This window comes from Lagenorhynchus albirostris, chromosome 10 (assembly GCF_949774975.1).
Source record: "Lagenorhynchus albirostris chromosome 10, mLagAlb1.1, whole genome shotgun sequence".
Classification (NCBI taxonomy): Eukaryota; Metazoa; Chordata; class Mammalia; order Artiodactyla; family Delphinidae; genus Lagenorhynchus; species Lagenorhynchus albirostris.
This window is the reverse complement of record NC_083104.1, coordinates 40,203,869-40,224,513: the sequence shown is the minus strand read 5'-3', so window position 1 is coordinate 40,224,513 and position 20,645 is coordinate 40,203,869. Positions and strand designations below refer to the sequence as shown.

Below are 20,645 nucleotides of genomic sequence, written 5' to 3'. Positions count from 1 at the left end.
TTAAAACCATTAACTTTAAAGCATTACTAAATTTTGAGAACTTTTTGATCACAGTGTGTTTTCCCGATAAATAGCAAAAGTATACCAAAAGACAGGAAAAGAGGGAATTTCACATACGTTAACCTTCAAGGGGTAATCTATTAATATTTGAAAGTTAAGAACTGGAGACACAGAGCAAGAAGTGAATCATCCCATGGCACCGCTGAGAATAATTAAATCACGTCTAACACTCTCACAGTCTAGGCAAAAGGATACAAACCATTTTTTGGAAGAACCACCTCCTCTATGTTGGGTACAGGTGTTGGGTCTTCCATGTCCTTGGTAAGATCTTCTTGCTCATCTTCCTCTTTCTGACTTCTCCGCTTCCCATAAAGACTAGCTTGGCTACAACATAAAAGATACAAAATCACAAACAAGACTGACGATAGCTAGTTACAGCAAACAATTTCAGAGGCTTTAACTACACTGTTAGAGAATCTATGTTCAGAATCACTTTAAAAGACAAACAGAAATCAAAAAAGTTAGATACATTCCCTAAATTACATCTAACCAGTCAAAAGGAAAAGAAAACTTTTAGGGCACAAGAAATGACCACAGAAATTCTGCAATACAAATTTGCAGACAGTACCCTAAAAGGTGCTTAGTGTAATAAAAAAATATCTGCTACAGAAATACAGCACATATTTTATCTCAGATCATAAAGAATCACTTACATAAGAAATTTTCTCAAAGATATATACAAATAACTGCTTTTTGGATTTCTTTGGTTTTCTGTATTTTCCTGGCTCTTTGTAACATCCAAACATCAGGAACTGCAAAGTAAAATCACTTAGGACGTACTAACTTTTGTATTTTGTAAAAATTGTCATTGTTCTTTAACCACCTGAATTCAATCAAATCAACATTTATTTTTAAAACTAACATATGCCAGGGCTTCCCTGGTGGCGCAGTGGTTGAGAGTCCGCCTGCCAATGCAGGGGACACGGGTTTGTGCCCCGGTCCGGGAAGATCCCACATGCCGCAGAGCGGCTAGGCCCATGAGCCATGGCCACTGAGCCTGCGCATCCAGAGCCTGTGCTCCACAACGGGAGAGGCCACAACGGTGAGAGGCCCGCGTACCGCAAAAAACAAAAACAAAAACAAATAAAAAACTAACACATGCCAGAAAGCATATTAAAGTTCAAACAAGAATGGAATGATTCCTTACCTTGAGGAATTACAGGGAATTCAGGACAGAAATCATTAACTACCTCATATAATGTGATGTGTACCAATACAAAGAAATGAATACAAGGACCACAAAAATACAACTCAGACAAAGAGAACTGTAACAATTTACTAAAAGGTTGGCAATGTTTCAGGATGATGAGTAAAAGCATAAAAGCTTAAGAAAAAAATTCCCCGTTTTGGGGTAGTAATCTAGAATACACCGACAAGGGAGGCAGAATGGAGAAAGAGCTTGCTGAGTCCTCACACTGCTGAGAGAACGCTCCAAGTTCTCTTTTTAGAGGGATAACATGTTGGCATAGGTTAGAATAAGGTATACAGAGTAAAAAAATTTGTTTAATAAAAATTACATGACAATTTTTTTTAAGCCTATGAAACTAAAGGTGGCACGGAGGTAAAATACTTCAAAATGAAGAAAAGATGCAGGGAAGATGAATAAAACAAATGTTAGGAAAACAGGTTTCAAGATGTTTTAGTTAAATAGACTATTCTAAGGGGAGACTTAAATGAGCAAAGTCCTGCTCATTAGAAGGCAGATGCATTCAATTAAAGGACGTGCATACATTTATTTTGGGAAACTAAATTTGGTGGGTATTATACTCAGAGTAGAGGCTAAATGCCACCACGGTGAGCATCCCAGACAACACATTTTGATTCTGTGACCACTCATGTCCTGGCAGCCCATCTTAGCCCATAAAGGGGAGAGTAGCACATCGATTTCAGGCCGGGAAACATTTGGAAAAGTTGTTATGATATTCTTTACAAGGATCTCAGGTAGCTCTGAAATCTCTGAACATCAACAATAAGTTTCAGAATGCAAGTTTAAGAGATAAGGTTACCCTCAATAATCCCCAAGAAAAACCTATTTTGTTCTTTTAATTTTTATGTCACAGTACATGTGACTCGATAAAATAACAAAAATCTTTTTATAACTGTAGCTGACTCATTAATATTATTTATAAAACTAAATAAGAGTTTCTTAACTTCCCTAAAAGCTTCTACGCATGGTTAAGAACGCTTAAGTAACCTTACCCTTCAAGAAATAACGTGATTCAAGGCATGTTCTGGGCAACAAAAGGCAAATTTGGCTAGAGAAGAATGTCACAAAAGGAAGCTGATGGAGAGAAGATGACTGCACTGTAAAGATCTACTTGACAACAGCCAGAAAGTCGACAAATTTACTACCACATGAAAAGAATAAATTTTGCAAACTGTCATTTTCTAAAACTAAACTATAATCTCTGAAAAAATGCTCAAAATATATTTTGAGGGACTTCCCTGGTGGCCCAGTGGTTAAGATTTCGCCTTCCAATGCAGGGGGTGTGGGGTCGATCCTTAGTAGGGGAGCTAGGATCCCACGTGCCTCCCCACCAAAAAAAACAAAGACATAAAACAGAAGCAATATTGTAACAAATCCAATAAAGACTTTAAAAATGGTCCACATCAAAAAAGAAGTCTAAAACATGTTTTGAGCTAGACAACCCTGAAATTATTAACTATCTACTTAGTACATAATCATAAAATTATTATTTACTGTCTACCATTTATAGGCATCTACTTCAGGCCAGGCACTGTGCAAGGTCTTTAAAGTCTCACTTAATCCTCACAACAACCTATTCAATAGAAACCAAAATCTCTACTCAAGCAAGATTCACTAAGTACAAACGTGACTTACTGAATAAGGCACTACACTGCTGCAATTTGCAGAATATGGAGCAGACAGAGGTTCAACTCCTCTATAAGTCATTTGGATCATGTAGGGGACAGGTGGTAAAACTGGAGAAAGACAGTAACTCGTGAATATAATTTCTTAAATTCCTTACCAACCACACTTCTCAATACAAACACTGATACAGAAAAAACGTTCTATTCAGAGATAGAAATGTATAAAATTGACATAAGATGCCCATAAGATAACATCCCATAACAAGATGAGCTATCAAAGCAAAGACTTCCAACCAAGTCAAAGTAAGACAAATGTCCAATGTAAATGTAAAAATCTGCAAAGTTCTTTAGTCTGTTTCAGTGCCTTCTGAATCATGCTGCAGTTCTTACCCTTTCTTCCCGCTCTTCTTCCGGGATTCTGTGGGTGTGGGAGGTGGAGGGGAAGGTGAATGTTTCCTCTTTCGAGCATTAGCTGATGCTTTTCTATCTCTTCTCTCTGGACTTCTGACTGGCTAGGAAGAAGTAAATGGAAGTAAATATCAGCTAGCTTTGCTGACTCCTCAGTTTCTACAAACCCTTGTCCAAAGGTGAGTTTTCACAAAGATAATACCAAACACAAGTGCGCAGAGGAAATGAAAGGCACAACATTAAGCATCCTCGACCATAAGCAGTCAGGAGACTTTCCCTGACCTTCCAGGTGATGCACCATCAATGGATATATTAGAACCATCCCACAGGTATTCAAACTATGCTACAAAACAGACATGCCCAAACCCCTCACAACTAAAAACTGTTCCTGCTCAAATTCTGTGTTCCCAGGTGGGAAAAGCATTTTCAATAACCACTGGAAAAATATGAAACACATGCTATTAAATTAATGAAATACAAAGACTGGCTGAATGATCTTGTGAAAATGTACCAGAAACTACTCCTAGTTCATCATTAAAAGGAATATAAGAGAAAATGACTCAAAAGAGGTAAAATTTTACAAGACTGCATCTTATGATTTAAAAGTCAACCCACAGGGGCTTCCCTGGTGGCGCAGTGGTTGGGAGTCTGCCTGCCGATGCAGGGGACACGGGTTCGTGCCCCGGTCCAGGAAGATCCCACATGCCATGGAGCGGCTGGGCCCGTGAGCCATGGCCACTGAGCCTGTGCGTCCGGAGCCTGTGTTCCGCAACGGGAGAGGCCACAACAGTGAGGCCCGCGTACCGCAAAAACAAAACAAAACAAAACAAAGTCAACCCACAGGTGTAAAACTATCCCTATCTGCAGATGACATGATCTTATATATGGATAACCCCAAGGAATCCACAAAAAAACTATTAGAGCTAATAAACAAGTTCAGCATAGTTGCAGGCCATACATCAATATACAAAAGTCAGCCTGTAGATGATAAATTTAATACCAATTTAATAAAACAGACCATAATAAAGAAAATACACCTAAAATGATCCACAGTATTGCATCTGAGGTTGAAAAACGAATCAGAGATTAAAACATCAATTAGACATTAATGATTGGGACTTCTCTGGTGGCGCCGTGGTTAAGAATCCGCCTGCCAATGCAGGGAACACGGGTTTGAGCTCTGGTCCAGGAAGATCCCACATGCCGCGGAACAATTAAGCCCGTGTGCCACAACTACTGAGCCCGTGTGCTCCAACTACTGAAGCCAGCGCACCTAGAGCCTGTGCTCCACAACAAGAGAAGCCACCACAATGAGAAGCCTGTGCGCCACAACGAAGCATAGCCCCCACTCGCCGCAATGAGAGAAAGCCCACACGCAGCAACGAAGACCCAACGCAGGCAAAAAAAAAAAAAATATCCAAAGCAAATAGGGATGAACTAAAAATAAAAAGATATGAAAAAGACTCAGTTTTTAAATATTTTTCTTAAAGATAAAGAATATATGGTGTGTGACAGACTTTTAGTAAGAAAGTCTTGGGGCTGAAAATAGGTATGAAAGAACTACACTTTCTAAATTATTGGTTAAAAGTATATGCCTCAAAGATTTTTTTCAAAAAACTAAAAAACAAAACCAAAAGCAAAAATCTTAAGTGTCCCCAATGAAAAAAGACTTCCGGAATCACAGGTATCTACCTGAAGCTGTCATAACCCAACACTAACACATCTAAGCCTTCTCAGTCTCAAGTCTTCCTCTAGTGACACACCTACCTCCCAACTTGTGACTTATAACAAAACATGGATAAATATTTAAATGATTGGGCTTCTTAAAGGATTAAAGAGTATTAAATGTCAGGTCCCCCTACCTGAAAAAAGGACTGAACTGTAACTATGAGACCTTTAAGGCCTATACTTTATACTAACTACTATATGTTCCTTAACAAAGCTATTAAAAAATATTAAAACTAAATCAGTTTTCCCTTGGAAAATGAAGAACTAAGTTAAATTACCCCATGATGACATTTGGCTCACAAAATTAATACTCAGATCTAGAGAACAAAATCAGTTGTACTACCTAGCACACTGCATGGGCCACCTTAAATCTTAATGACCCTCTGAGATTCTCATGCCCCTTTTTGGGGGATGCCAGCTCCTGAGATGGTTGTTATGGCCATTTAGTAACTTTTATATATACTTGATGGCTGACAGTTTATTAATGAAGATTTGATAACATTCAGGCCAAGAAAGAAGAAAACACCAAGTGAGAAAAATGGTGCCAAACCAAATACCTCTTCATTCTTTGTTGAAATTCGCTGACGAAAACTCACGGGCTTCCTGTTCTCATCCACCTCATAATCCTCCTCATTCATCCATTCATTGAAAACATCAGTGTCCAAAATCCATTTTGCATGAACCTAAAGTCACATCAAAGCATGAATATCTACATAAATAATAAATCACTACAGTTTTTAAAGTATTCAAAATGAAAGTAGCTGATTTATTACACTCAAAGCCTCAACTGCATAGAACAGTTTAAAAATACGACTATTAGTGACATATGAGTGGCAACTTTACCACTTCAATTTTCATTCCATGTCTTTTACTGAGTAAACAGTAAAAAAGCATGACTGGTTTTGTGTAGGCTTTGATAACCAAGACCCTGAAATTGGATAATCATGTCATCTTTTTTATTTCAGTTTTATTTAGGTGTAAATGAAAAATAAAACTGATTTTAAGATTTTTATTTAAGGTGTACGTTGTGATTTGATATACATACACATTGTGAAAGGATTCACCCCCCCCAGCAAATTAATACATCCATCCCCTCACATATTTATCTTGTGTGCGTGTGCACGCGTGTGCACACGAGAACACTTAGGTCTACTCTCTTAGCAAATTTCAACTTTACAGTACAGTGTTATCAACTTTTGTCACATTTGACATTAGCTCCTCAGACCTAATTTATCTTATAGCTGAAAACTGGTACCCTTTTACCAACCGTTTCCTATTTCTCCTACCCCCCAATCCCTGGCAACCACTTTTCTACAGTTTCTAGGAGTTTGACTTTTTTTTTTTCTTTAAAGATTCCACATATATGTGACACCATGCAGTACTTGTATTTCTCTACCTGGCTTATTTCACTAATCCGTGGCATCTTCATCTTCACAAAAATCAGTGACAGAAACATGCAAAGGCAAAAGGCCAAAGTAAATCATTGCTTTAGGCATAAAGAATGTCTCTAGGTTTATACATTCGATAACATTCTAAGAAATGATGAAAGAGGACATTTACTGACATGTTGCCCAGCCCTGTCAAGTACACATGGTGCTCTAAAGAGGCCTTTCAGGGACAGCCAAGGTTGGGACAGGGTGGAGAAGTGAGAGTCAGATTTGGGGTTCTTCCCAGTCCTTTACATGGCCACTTTTTTTTTTTTTTGTTAACGTTTCTAAGAATAAAAGGAAGGGTTCTCTGGATGTCATATAGATACACATGTAGATACGGATATATATAGATATTTAAACCACAGCCCTACCCTCTATAATACTTCTATTTATTCAACAGTATTTCTCAAAGTGAGCACAATTGGAATTGGGGACTAGACTTCTTTCCTGTGTGGGACTGCTGTTCAGTCATGGGTGTGTGTGTGTGTGTGTGTGTGTGTGTGTGTGTGTGCGTGCGTGTTGCAATTAAGGGACTGCTGTTCAGTCATGGGTGGTGTGTGGGGGTGTGTGTGTGTTGCAATTAACATGCCCAGTCAAGAATCATTAAAATACTAACATGAGAGCAAAGAGAGAAAAAGAGAGCAGCAACTACAGCTATGAAGCCTTCAGGAACTAAAAACCTACAACATAGCAATCACTGAGACTATATGGACTTGCCAATAAAAATATTTTGTCAATCTAAGCTCCCCACTGCTCCCCCCTTGCATTTTTTTAAAAAAAGGAAACATTACTACATTGGTTGTTAAGGATATTGCCTGAATGATATACTGCTTTAAGAATGACATCGACCTGACTACATGCCTCTTTTCTTCCCAAAACTAGAGCTACACAGTAACAAACACAAAATTAATACCCGTCAAGGAGAATATAAGACCTTAAATAATGTAACTCGAAAAGACTCCTATATGTATAAATTATGAGAATGGGATATATAAATAGAGCATGAGAAACCTTAAGCTAATTAGAGAAAAAAATCTATTTAAAGGCATGACTATGTTCAAGAAAAGGGTAAATTAATTCAGTGATGTAATTAATTGCAGAAAAATTTAATTCAGTAATTAATTCAGAAAAATTTATGTCACAGCATTTGAAAACATAATAGTCTTTTCCAAATTGTTCATAAGTATGTATATATTTTAAAAGTAGAGCTGAATATTCACATTGTACATTCTTTACTATCCAGAAGACCTTGAGAGAATTCTCTTGAGAAAGTATGTTAGGACAGTATGGACAACTAATAATCATTTGTGCCAGGCACTCTGCTGAACACCTTACATATAATATGATCTTGTTTAATCCCGCTAAGCAAGGCAGGTTAGTCTCTCCAGTTTTCCAAATCAGCAAACTGGGGCACAGAGTGTCAGCAAGCTGCCCAGTTACTTACCTACCAAGAGGCAAAGCTTTGCACGGAGTTCTGCCTAAGCTCTTATGCCACTATGCTCTATTACCTGTCTCACAAAAACACCTTAGGGTCAGAATAATATAATAGGTTGTGCAACCTTCAGCAAAATTATCTAACTTCTATAACCCAGTTTCCTTACCTATGAAATGATACGATGGTAAACTCTGCTATCAAGCCCAGTCCTAAACTTCTGACAACTATAATCTTCAACACAGTATGTTTCTAAAAATCCTTTCGTAATACTTGACAATGTTATATGGCTCACAAGTCATATAGTTTATCCCTTTAATCAACATTTTTTTCCAAGTAACAACTTAACTGTTTGACTAGACAGATGTCTAGATTTGACTACACACAAAGATATATGTTTGAAACTGCTAGACAATGCTGGAGGCTCAGTAGTTCTAACATCAGAGAGCACAGTTCACATTTTTTTCAAGTTTTCAATGAGAACAGATTGAACAAGTAACCTCTCAGATTACATTTAAAGGTAGTTTTTGTTGTTTAAAATCATCTCCCCTGATATGGGAACATATGTATAAGATTCACTTTGTTATAAAGCAGAAACTAACACACCATTGTAAAGCAATTATACCCCAATAAAGATGTTAAAAAAAAAATCATCTTCCCTGAAGATAATGGGACAACACAAATATAGCAAGAAGTGGTATGCTTTTTTGGGGGGGGCGGGGGGAAGGGTCAGATACTAAATATTTTAGGCTTGCAAGCCATATGTTCTCTGTCTCTACTCAACTCTGCTGCTATAGTGTGCAATCAGCCACAGAAAATACATAAATGAATGGGTTTGGTGGTGATCTAATACAATTTTATATACAAAAACAGGTGGCTATAATTTGCCAACCCTTGTAAAAGGAAAAGTAGTTTTATCCACTGACACTCCATATATGAGGTTTAATAGAGAAAAAATTTTCCAAAAATATACATTAATTACTATATGATCATTCTGAGACGATCAATGAAATGTGAAGAAAATTATACAATTTAACTGAAAGAGATATAAAAGACCTAAATAAATTGGGAAATAAATTGCCTCCACAAATTGAGAGGCTCAGTATTGTAAAGATGTCAGTTTTCTCCGAGTTGTTCTACAGATTAAATTTAATTCGAATCAAAATCCCAATGAGTTTGTTTAATATGGACCTTAACAAGCTGATTCTAAACTTTACACAAAACAGCAAAGACCCAAAAGACTCCTGAAGAAAAAAGTGGGAGTACTCAAGTCAAAACAAATAACTAATAAAACTTTATAAGAGTCAAGAAACAAATCACGACATACATAAAAATTTACTTTTAACAGAAATGGCTTGGATCAGTGGGGAGAGAAATCCAGCTTTAATATTTTTCCACCTTGAAACTATAGCTGATCTAACACCATATGGGGAAATTTTTTTTTCCCCTACATTATAACATGTTTAAAAATTAATTCCAGGTAGATTAAAGATCTTTATATATTAAAGACAAAACTAAAGAATTTTTAAAGATGATTTAAGAAAATGTCGTGATGACCTTGGGATAGAAAACAAAAAGATAAGCTACTAGGAAAACTATGTTTTTAATTTTTATTTTGTAATAAATTTATTTATTTGATTTTATTTTTTATTTTTGGCTGCGTTGGGTCTTCGTTGCTGCACATGGGGGCTTTCTCTAGTAGCGACAAGCGGGGGCTACTCTTAGTTGCGGTGCGCTGGTTTCTCATTACAGTGGCTTCTCTTGTTGCGGAGCACGGGCTCTAGGCACGTGAGCTTCAGTAGTTGTGGCACGTGGGCTCAGTAGTTGTCGCTGGCAGGCTCTAGAGAGCAGGCTCAGTAGTTGTGGCACACGGGGTTAGCTGCTCCGCAGTATGTGGGATCTTCCCAGACCAGGGCTCGAACCTGTGTCCCCTCCACTGGCAGGCGGATTCTTAACCACTGCACCACCAGGGAAGCCCAGAAAACCTATTTTTAACACAGGTAACTGATGATGTAACCACGCCTGTTAGTATGCAGAATATCTAAAGAACACCCACAAAGAAAAAGACAACGCAATGGAAAAAAAAAAGCAAAAGGTGGAAACGAGCACTTCATAGAGGAAGAAACACCAAAGGTCAAAGAATTCATGAAAAGATGGCAAAGCTATTTGGTAATAAAAGAAATACAAGTTAAAACCCTAAAGAAACACCACTTCACATCCAGTAGATAGGTAAATATCACTAAGTCAGAATACACCAAGCAGGCCTTCCCTGGTGGCGCAGTGGTTGAGAATCCACCCGCCAGTGCAGGGGACACAGGTTCGATCCCTGGTCTGGGAAGATCCCACATGTTGTGGAGCAACTAAGCCCGTGCACCACAACTACTGAGCCTGTGCTCTAGAGCTCATGAGCCACAACTACTGAGCCTGTGTGCCGCAACTACTGAAGCCCGCACGCCTAGAGCCCATGCTCCACAACGAGAGAAGCCACCACAATGAGAAGCCTGTGCACTGCAATGAAGAGTAGCCCCCGCTCGCTGCAACTAGAGAAAGCCCGCACACAGCAACGAAGACCGAACACAGCCAAAAATAAATAAATAAAATAAATTGGAAAAAAAAAAAAAAGAATATACCAAGCACTGTCCATGATACAGAGCATCCAGAAAACTTATACACCATTAGCAAAATAAATTTTTACAACCATCTGGAAACAATATGGCATTGTTTAGAAAAAGTGAATGTTTGCATTCCCTAAGATCCAGTAATTCCATTATGAACAAACACAAAAGATGTATGTTCAGGGAAAATTCATAGTAGCATTTTTCATAGTACATTAAAGTAGAAACTACCACACCCACCCACATTACAATGGATATATTGTGACATATGCATACACGAGATTACTTCTACTGCTATATACTACAGATGAATGATGCTGAACAAAAAGGCAAGTCACGAAAAAATACAATATGATTACACTGATATTAAAGCTTTTTAAATGTAAAAACTAAAACAGGATTTGTGTAGTTTTGTGTGTGTGTGTGCGTGTGTGGTAAAACTGCATAAAAAAGACAAGCCAAACATTCAGAATAACGGTTAGCTCTAAGTGGGCAGGCCAAAGGATGAACATGGAATGCTTCAATGGTAATGGTAATGTTCTTTTTTGAGAGTGGCAAGTACACAGGTGTTTTTTAAAACTGTGATCTGTTTTTATTATTCATATTCAATAAATGTTAATATCCACAATTTAACATTTTAAATTAAGTGCTAACTTTCTCATAGCAATCACATTTCCTCTAGAACAACAAAACAATACATAAGCATTGTTTTATACAATAATAGAGAAACTAAAATCCCAGTTCAAATTTTCTGACTAAAGACATGCTTAGTTAGCTCCTTTTCTCTAGGTTTCAGGGATAAGATCTTCAAGCATTAAAAAGTATTATACTAGGATTATATTCTCTTGAAGGTAAAATAAAAATGCAAGTTCAAGAAGAAAAATAAAGTATATAACACACTTGACTTTTAACGAAAAGCATATCCATTTATTCTTAAAATGGATAACAGTGAGCACAAATTGCAATTTAGATTTCATAGGATACATTAAGAAAAAGTATTTAAATATAATAAATTAATTTTAAAAAGATAACCAACAAGGACCTACTGTATAGCACAGGGAACTCTGCTCAATATTATGTGGCAGCCTGGATGGGAGGGGAGTCTGGGGGAGAATGGATACATGTATATATGTATGGTTAAGTCTCTTTGCTGTGCACCTGAAACTATCACAACATTGTTAATCGGCTATATTCCAATATAAACTAAAAAGTTAAAAAAAAATTTTTTAAATTTAGTTTGTAAATACAAACATAAAAGCAAAAAAATAAACAAACATGAAAGATTCCACATACTCAGTAACTATTTAAATATCTAGTGAATAATTTTATATGTTAACTAAACATAAAAGGAAGTAGGGGACTTCCCTGGTGGTCCAGTGGTTAAAAATCCACCTTCCAATGCAGGGAACGTGGGTTCAATCCCTGGTCAGGGAACTAAGATCCTACATGCTGCGGGGCAACTAACCCCATGCACTGCAACTACTGAGCACGTGAGCCACAACTAGATAGTCAGCAGGCTGCAACTACAGAACCCATGCTCTCTGGAGCTTGCGAGCCACAACTAGAGAGAAGCCCACATGTCGCAACAAAAGATCCCACATGTTGCAATACAGATGTCACATGCCACAACTAAGACCCGACACAGCCAAAAATAAGATAAATATATTGTTTTTAAAAGTAAATAGTTCCTAATTTTGCTTTCTTGGACATACATGATCAACAAAGTTTGAAAACCACTGATTTAAAGTATTTGTAATTGCTTTTATTGCAGGGTGGGCATTCTTTAGCTAATGTATTTTCCTTTAAAAGTCATTCTAGGGACTTCCCTGGTGACACATGGTTAAGAATCCGCCTGCCAATGCAGGGGACATGGGTTCTAGCCCTGGCCTGGGAAGATCCCACATGCCGCGGAGCAGCTAAGCCCGTGCACCACAACTACTGAGCCTGTGCCCTAGAGCCCACGAGCCACAACTACTGAGCCCATGTGCCACAACTACTGAAGCCTGCTCGCCTGGAGCCCGTGCTCCGCAACAAGAGAAGCCACTGCAATGAGAAGCATGCACCTGCAACGAAGAGTGGCCTCCGCTTGCCTCAACTAGAGAAAGCCCGCACGCAGCAACAAAGACCCAAGGCAGCCAAATAAATAAACAAATAATTTTTAAAAAAAAGTCATTCTATTTTCCTAAAAACAAGACAAAGAAATGCTACCAGTTTCCTCATTCCTTATAAGAATTTGTCATTCCAATAAACTATACCCAGGAATCAGGGGGAGAGTGTGTGTGAAAATCACAGAAACATCACACAAGGGAACAATTGTTGCACTGGCACTCTAAATGAGGATTCAGCACTTATTTGTAACCCATACATGGAGACACAAAAAGAATGGTTAAAAATTTTTCTGTAGTCTACACGTCAAGTAAAAAGTTTATTTCTAACAAAGAAAGGCCGGATTTTAAAAGTTAACATTTTCCAGACTTCCCCGGTGGCATGGCGGTTAAGAACCCACCTGCCAATGCAGGGGACACGGGTTCGAGGCCTGGTCTGGGAAGATCCCACATGCCGCGGAGCAACTAAGCCCGTGCGCCACAACTACTGAGCCCGCGTGCCACAACTACTGAGCCCGCAAGCCACAAATACTGAGGCTGTGTGCCTAGAGCCCATGCTCTGCAACAAGAGAAGCCATCTCAATAAGAAGCCCGCGCACCGCAACGAAGAGTAGCCCCTGCTCGCTTCAACTAGAGAAAGCCCGCATGCAGCAATGGAAACCCAACATAGCCAAAAAAAATTAATTTTAAAAAAAAAGAAAACAATGTCTCTACGTGTATAACTGGGTCCCTTTGCTGTACAGTAGAGATTGGCACAACACTGTAAATCAACTATACTTCAATTCAAAACTACAAAAAAAACCCCACCATAACTAACGTAAAAAATACAACTAAATATTTGCAATATACTCTAAACATTTAAATAACTTTTATTACTCTAGGAGACAACAGAAAAAACTAACTGAAAAATGAGAAAAAAATTTTTTAAAAAACCATTAAAGGGCTTCCCTGGTGGCGCAGTGGTTGAGAGTCCGCCTGCCGATGCAGGGGACACGGGTTCGTGCCCCGGTCCGGGAAGATCCCACATGCCGTGGAGCGGCTGGGCCCGTGAGCCATGGCCGCTGAGCCTGCGCGTCCGGAGCCTGTGCTCCGCAACGGGAGAGGCCACAGCAGTGAGAGGCCCGCGTACCGCAAAAAAAAAAAAAAAACCATTAAAAAAGACCCTTGAAAATATAAAAAGATGTTCAACTTCACTTCACTCACAAAAAGAGATACCAAATTAAAATTAACATGGATACCATTTCTCACATATCAGGATTTGCAAAAATTCAAACGCTTGACGCCACTCTCTTGGTGAGGCCATGAGGGAAGAGGCACTCTGGCTTCACTGTTTACAAGAATTCAAAACCGTGCAGACTCCCATGGTAGAGGCACGAATCTAACAAAACTATGTATTTTAATTTATTCTTCAACACAGCAACTCTAATTTTAGAAATTTACCTTGAGCATCCACCTTAAAGAAATAAGACAATACATACGGCACAAGGTTATTTATCGCAGCTTTGTCTGTAATTCTAAAATAATGGCAACTATTCACATTTCCAAGTATAATGGAGCACTGTGAAGGTATGACCACCAAGAGTTTCCAGGAAAGATTAAGCAGAAAAGGCAAAGTATAAAAGAGGGAAATAAAAAAATATGCAAACACCTACATGTTTTGGCAAAAAGAAACACAGGAAGGATAAGCCAGAAAACAGTAAGTTTATTCTACAAGGAATGGGGAGATGGGAATAGAATGAACTCATGAGGAAGTATACATTTTTTGGAAGCATACATTTTTTGAAAGCACATTAGAATTCTACATATTCAAAATATAAAACTGGGGAGATCCCTGGTGGTCCAGTGGTAAAGAATCTGACTTACAATGCAGGTGACGCGGGTTTGATCACTGGTCAGGAAACTAAGATCCCACATGTCGCGGGGCAACTAAGCCCGTATGCCACAACTACTAAACTCATGCACCTCAACTAGAGCCCGCGTGCCACAAATTACAGAGTCCATGCGCTCTGGAACCCACACGCCACAACTACAGGGCCCACGTGCCTGTGTGCCACAACTAGAGAAGAGAAAACCCGCACGCCACTAGAGAGAAGCCCGCACACAACGAAGAGCCTGCGCTCCGCAATGGTGACCCTGCGTGTGGCAACTAAGACCTGACTCAGGCAAATAAATAATAAATAAATCTTAAAAAATAAATATATATAAAATTAAATCAGCTTGGATGGGAAGAGGGAGAGGAAACACCAAAACTGAAAACAAACTGAAAGAAAGAAACCTTTAACAATACTTCAAATAAGTAAAAACCACACTGAAGGGAAGGGAAAAAACGTTCATCCAGGTAACTCACGAACACACTATTTGCCAATATATAATACACCCTCAGTCTTGGTCAGGGCTAGGGGAGCAGGAGAACCACAAACATATCTTGAACTCTTTTAGTACTTTTGTTTATGATAGTGGCAGGGGCAAAGCAATTCTGAAACTAATTTGAACGTATTCATAAACGTGTTGATGCTGGGAGCCAAGATTCTTACTCTCAGAAGAAGAGACATATAAATATGGAGTAGAGGAGGGCAAAAAGGAACACTGTGGGGACAGATTAGAACTGGAGGTATCATTATGGCCTCATTATTTCTAAAATATATATATTATGTGTATACGCACGTATATGTGTACTCAACTACTGTCTGCATTTGAATTTACAGATACATAATAGCTCTGAATAGAAAGGACCTAGAAGCAAAGATACTTCAGTAGCACTGAGCATACCTGTACCCAGATCTTGGTCTCTAATACCTTCTCCTACTGAAAGAAATGAGAGCGCCTCAGAGAAACACCTGATTCTAGGCACGAGGAATGGAAGGTACTAAATGAACCTGGAACATCCTACTATGCCCTAAAGGAGGTGCTCAAAAATGACAAGTGCTTGTCACAAGGATCACAAGCCAAGGACTTCCCTGGTGGTCAAGCGGTTAAAACTTCGCCTTACAATGCAGGGGGTGTGGGTTCAATCCCTGGTCGGGGAGCTAAGATCCCACATGCCTCATGGCCAAAAAAACCAAAACATAAAACAGAAGCAATACTGTAACAAATTCAATAAAGACTTTAAAAATGGTCCACATCAAAAAAATCTTAAAAAAAAAAACCAACAAGGATGACAAGCCAGCCTGAAGGGGCTCCCAGTGGCCAAATATGAAACAACTTCAGCACAAAATACTGAAGTAATGAATTATTGAGCACTGAAAAATTACAATTCCATGAATTCACACTGACAACAGACAAATAAATAAGTAAAAGAGGGAAAAGGAAGGGCTCTTGCTTACAGAACTCTGAAAGCCAACTGGTAAATGTGGAGGGAAGGGCTGGAGTGGAAAAGTATTGCTGTGTAATCATCAAAGAAAAGACTGGCTCAGGCAAGAATTCTAAGTGGATGCTAAACCTGGGTGACAGAGAGAGGATTTTGATGAGAAGGAGGATATCTACATGGTCTAAAGAATCTTTCACAAATTGTTTAAAAGTTGCAAATGGAGGGGAAAAGTAACCATACAGTGGAGCCATCACAGAACACCTTAACTGGGTGATTAAGATCACCAGTGAGGAGGGACTTCCCTGGTGGTCCAGTGGTTAAGACTCCATGCTCCCAATGTACAGGGCCTGGGTTCGATCCCTGGTCTGGGAACTAAATACCACATGCCGCAACTAAGAGTTCACATGCCACAACTAAAGGTCTCACATGACACAACGAAGATCCCACGTGCTGCAACTAAGGCCTGGCACAGCCAAATAAATAAATATATTTTTTTTTAAAAAAAAAAGATCACGGGCTTCCCTGGTGGCGCAGTGGTTGAGAGTCCGCCTGCCGATGCAGGGGACACGGGTTTGTGCCCTGGTCAGGGAAGATCCCACATGCCGCAGAGCGGCTGGGCCCGTGAGCCTTGGCCGCTGGGCCTGGGCGTCCGGAGCCTGTGCTCCACAACGGGAGAGGCCACAGCAGTGGGAGGCCCACATACTGCAAAAAAAAAAAAAAAACTACATACAATAAATGCTGGAGAGGATGTGGAGAAAAGGGAACCCTCCTACACGGTGGGTAGGAATGTAAATTGGTACAGCCACAGTACAGAACAGTATGGAGGTTCCTTAAAAAACCAGAAATAGAACTACCATATGATCTAGCAATCCCACTCCTGGGCATATATCCAGAGAAAACCATAATTCGAAAAGATGTATGTACCCCAATATTCATTGCAGCACTATTCACAACAGCCAGGACATGGAAGCAATGAAATGTTCATTGACGGAGAAATGGATAAAGAAGATGTGGTACATACATACAATGGAATACTACTCAGCCATAAAAAAGAATGAAATAATGCCATTCGCAGCAACATGGATGGATCTAGAGATTTTCATACTGAGTGAAGTAAGTCAGTGAGAAAGACAAACATATCATATGATATCACTTATATGTGGAATCTAAAAAAATGGTACAAATGAACCTATTCAGAAATAGAGTCACAGATACAGAAAACAAACTTATGGTTACCAAGGGGAAAGTGGGGGGATAAATTGGGAGATTGCTATTGACATATACACACTACTATATATAAAACAGAAAACTAATAAGAACCTACTGTATAGCACAGGGAACTTTACTCAATACTCCGTAATGGCCTATATGGGAACAGAGTCTAAAAAGAGTAGATATATGTCTATGTATAACTGATTCACTTTGCTGTACAGCAGAAACTAACACAACATTGTAAATCAACAATACTCCAATAAAAATTAAAATTACTGGGTCAAGTGGCAACACTGGAATATGGATAGTAGACTAAAATATTGTGTCAATGTTAAATTTAATGAACTTGATTACTGTGCTTATGTATGAGAATTTCTTATCCTAGTAAACACACACTTATTGGAGTAAAGGCCCATTATATATGCATCTTTATCTCAAATGATTCAGAAAAAACATATTTATAAACAGATATAGACTATAAATGATAAATCAAAATGGGAGTGAAATGGTAACAGGCAAATCTAGATAAAGGGTATATAGGTATGCCATGTACTATTCTTTTTCTTGCAACTTTTCTGTAAGTTTGAAGTTATTTCCAAATAAAGTGTTTAAAAAAAAAAGACTAATTTTGGTTAATCCCATTTTCCTCATATGGAATCTAAAGCTCAAAGGCTGTCTTTCTGAAAGTCACACAAATTAGAAATAGGTTGAACCAGGTCTAAAATCTAACATTTTGATCCAATTTAAGTGCTCCTTACATGATACAGAAGTCAATAAAGATCATGTAAAATCACCCATGGAAAGGAGCAGAGCTCCCTGTAAAAATACTGATTCCGGGACTGGGATGGGAAAATTACAAAGGAGTTTGGGGGCTTCCCTGGTGGCGCAGTGGTTAAGAATCTGCCTACTAATGCAGGGGACACGGGTTCAAGCCGTGGTCTGGGAAGATCCCACATGCCGTGGAGCAACTAAGCCTGTGCAACACAACTACTGAGCCTGCGCTCTAGAGCCCGCGAGCCACAACTGCTGAAGCCCGTGCACCTGGAGCCCGAGGAGAAGCCCACACACTGCAACAAAAGGTAGCCCCCGCTCACCGCAACTAGACAAAGCCCGCGCGCAGCAACGAAGACCCAACGCAGCCAAATATAAACAAAAATTAAATAAATTAATTAAAAAAAAAAAAGGAGTTTGGAACATCTTTTTGTGTCAGAAAGTAGGAGATATGCAAAAATGCATCAAATAATGCCAAAAGGTCACAGGAGGCGGCTTAAAGTCTTTCCCACTGGCCAAATTTAGATAATTCATCAAAATGAAGAATGGTAGTAATGTCACTGCTGTGTGAATGCATAGACCACAGACACACATAAAGGGAGAAGGGAAAGCTTGTCCCTGCTGCAAAATGCCAACTGCAAGCACAGATGGAATGGATAGAATTAGAAAAGCACCAGTAATAACTTAATTCAGTCACAGAAATTATTAATGGATGAGCAAACCTTCAGACACAAATTCAATGAAGAAAAGTATATTTGTGTAGTCTCAAAGTATTTCCCTATAAAATATTTTAAATGTCAATGAGAAAAATGGTAATGTTACAGTGGGAAAACCAGGCAGACAGTACCTTCACAAATGATCAAAGTATGAGCCATAATGGGAAAAATGGATAATATGAGGCTGCCAATATGATGCACTGAGAAGGACACAATATTAGTTATGGAGTACTGCAGCCAAAAATACATAGCCTGAATATAAGGAAATACATGAACTAAAATTCAGGGATATTCTAAAACAACAACTGACCTATATACTTCTAAAATGCCAGTGTCATAGAAGAAAAAAGAAGGGCTGAAAGTTCCAGATTAAAGTAGACTAAAGAAATGTGACAACTAAATGCAGTGTGTGATCCTGAACTGGATCCTGGATCAGGGGAAAAACTAAGTATAAAGCTTATTATATCAGTGGGACAACTGGTGAAGATGTAATATGGGCCCTGTATCAGGTAATAAATTATTTAAATAATTAACAACAGGGGGGACTTCTCTGGTGGTACAGTGGTTAAGACTCTACACTCCCAATGCAGGGGGCCCAGTTTCAATGCCTGGTCAGGGAACTAGATCCCACACGCATGCTGCTAACTAAGAGTTTGCATTCCACAACTAAGAAGCTCACATGCCTCAACTAAGGAGCCCACAGGCCACAACTGAGGAGCCCACCTGCTGCAACTAAGGACCCCGAGTGCTGCAACTAAGGAGCCCACGAGCCACAACTAAGACCTGGTGCAACCAAATAAACATGAATATATAAATATTTTTTAAAGATAATAACAACGGGAATCTGGAATAAGAGTATAAAACAGTACTTTGTTTTGTATTATTCCTGCGCTTTCAAAATTATTTCCACGTTAAAAGTTGAAACCATTATAATAGAAATGATTCGTAAGAGAAGTCTGTATCATAATAAAAGCCACGAAGGCACTGCTTCCAGCCTTCCTAAATGACATCATCAACGATGTTCAACTCCACTCCTAACACTCTCAACTTTCTCAAACCACAATCTAACTTTCCTTTGGGGTCTCCTCAAACATCACTGCAGATATCTGATCTAAGACCTGGATAATGAGGTCTTCGACCATAGGTATCTCTTAATAGTATGACAAGAAAGGAAGAATCATTGTTCTGTATCTCTTTAAAACATTGCTGTTGAGAACAGCTAAGAAGGGCTATTAAGTTATGTAAGAATAAATTTTGTTTTAAAAAGGATCTTTCACCTTCCATGGCTTTTCTGGAATTGGTGGATCTTCAATTTCCACATCAACATCATTACTATGGACCCAAGTATCATAGCTGTAAAGAAAATGAAAAAAGGAAAAACAAATTAGAACCCAAATTCATTCACGGAAAAGACTTTGATCAAGAGGTAAAAATACATTTTAAAAATGCTATTAGGATCCAGTAATAACAAATTATCACATACTTTTGTCTCTAACATTCTGACAAGAAATCTCTTCTGCAGAGGTCTACAGTAACCTTCACGTCGTAAAACCCAAAGTTTAAAAGCCTCAGTCCACAGAATTTCAACATGTTGATCACTCCTCAAAGCATTTCCCTTATTTGTCCTCTAAGACAGTACTATCATCTGGCATTCCTTCTAGTCACAAGCCTCTCTCTTCAGTCTCCACTGCCAGTTTCTCCTCTCCTACCAAACCTCTTCAACACTGGAAGGCCCCAAGTTTCAGTTTTTGGAACAATCCTCTGACCTATTCATCCTCTTGATGATCATCTCATGCAGTTCTATGCCTTCAAACATATACTGATGACTTGAAATCTCATACCTGCCCTATTCTCTGAATTCTGCACTCATAAATTCAACTGCCAATTCCACATCTCTCATTACATGTCTAATAAAGCTTTCAAACCCAATATTGATACACTCAAAATTCAACATATAATGCCATCCCAACTCAAACAATATGATCTAGCCAATCATCCTCCTCTCAGGAAATGCCAATTCCACTTTTCC

General features: G+C 38.8%; 1 protein-coding gene across 4 annotated transcripts in view; it reads right to left on the bottom strand.

Annotated features, from left to right (window-relative positions):
- SMARCC1 (SWI/SNF related, matrix associated, actin dependent regulator of chromatin subfamily c member 1) overlaps positions 1-20,645 on the bottom strand; it is a 181,286-nt gene that overhangs the window by 107,526 nt on the left and 53,115 nt on the right. For all 4 annotated transcript variants that reach the window (XM_060162096.1, XM_060162097.1, XM_060162098.1 and 1 more), the window contains exons 8-11: positions 19,894-19,969; positions 5,586-5,711; positions 3,283-3,404; positions 260-384 (exon numbers count right to left, since the gene is read on the bottom strand). In XM_060162096.1, the coding sequence (XP_060018079.1) occupies positions 260-384; positions 3,283-3,404; positions 5,586-5,711; positions 19,894-19,969 (449 nt within the window). The remainder of the gene's footprint in view (positions 1-259; positions 385-3,282; positions 3,405-5,585; positions 5,712-19,893; positions 19,970-20,645) is intronic.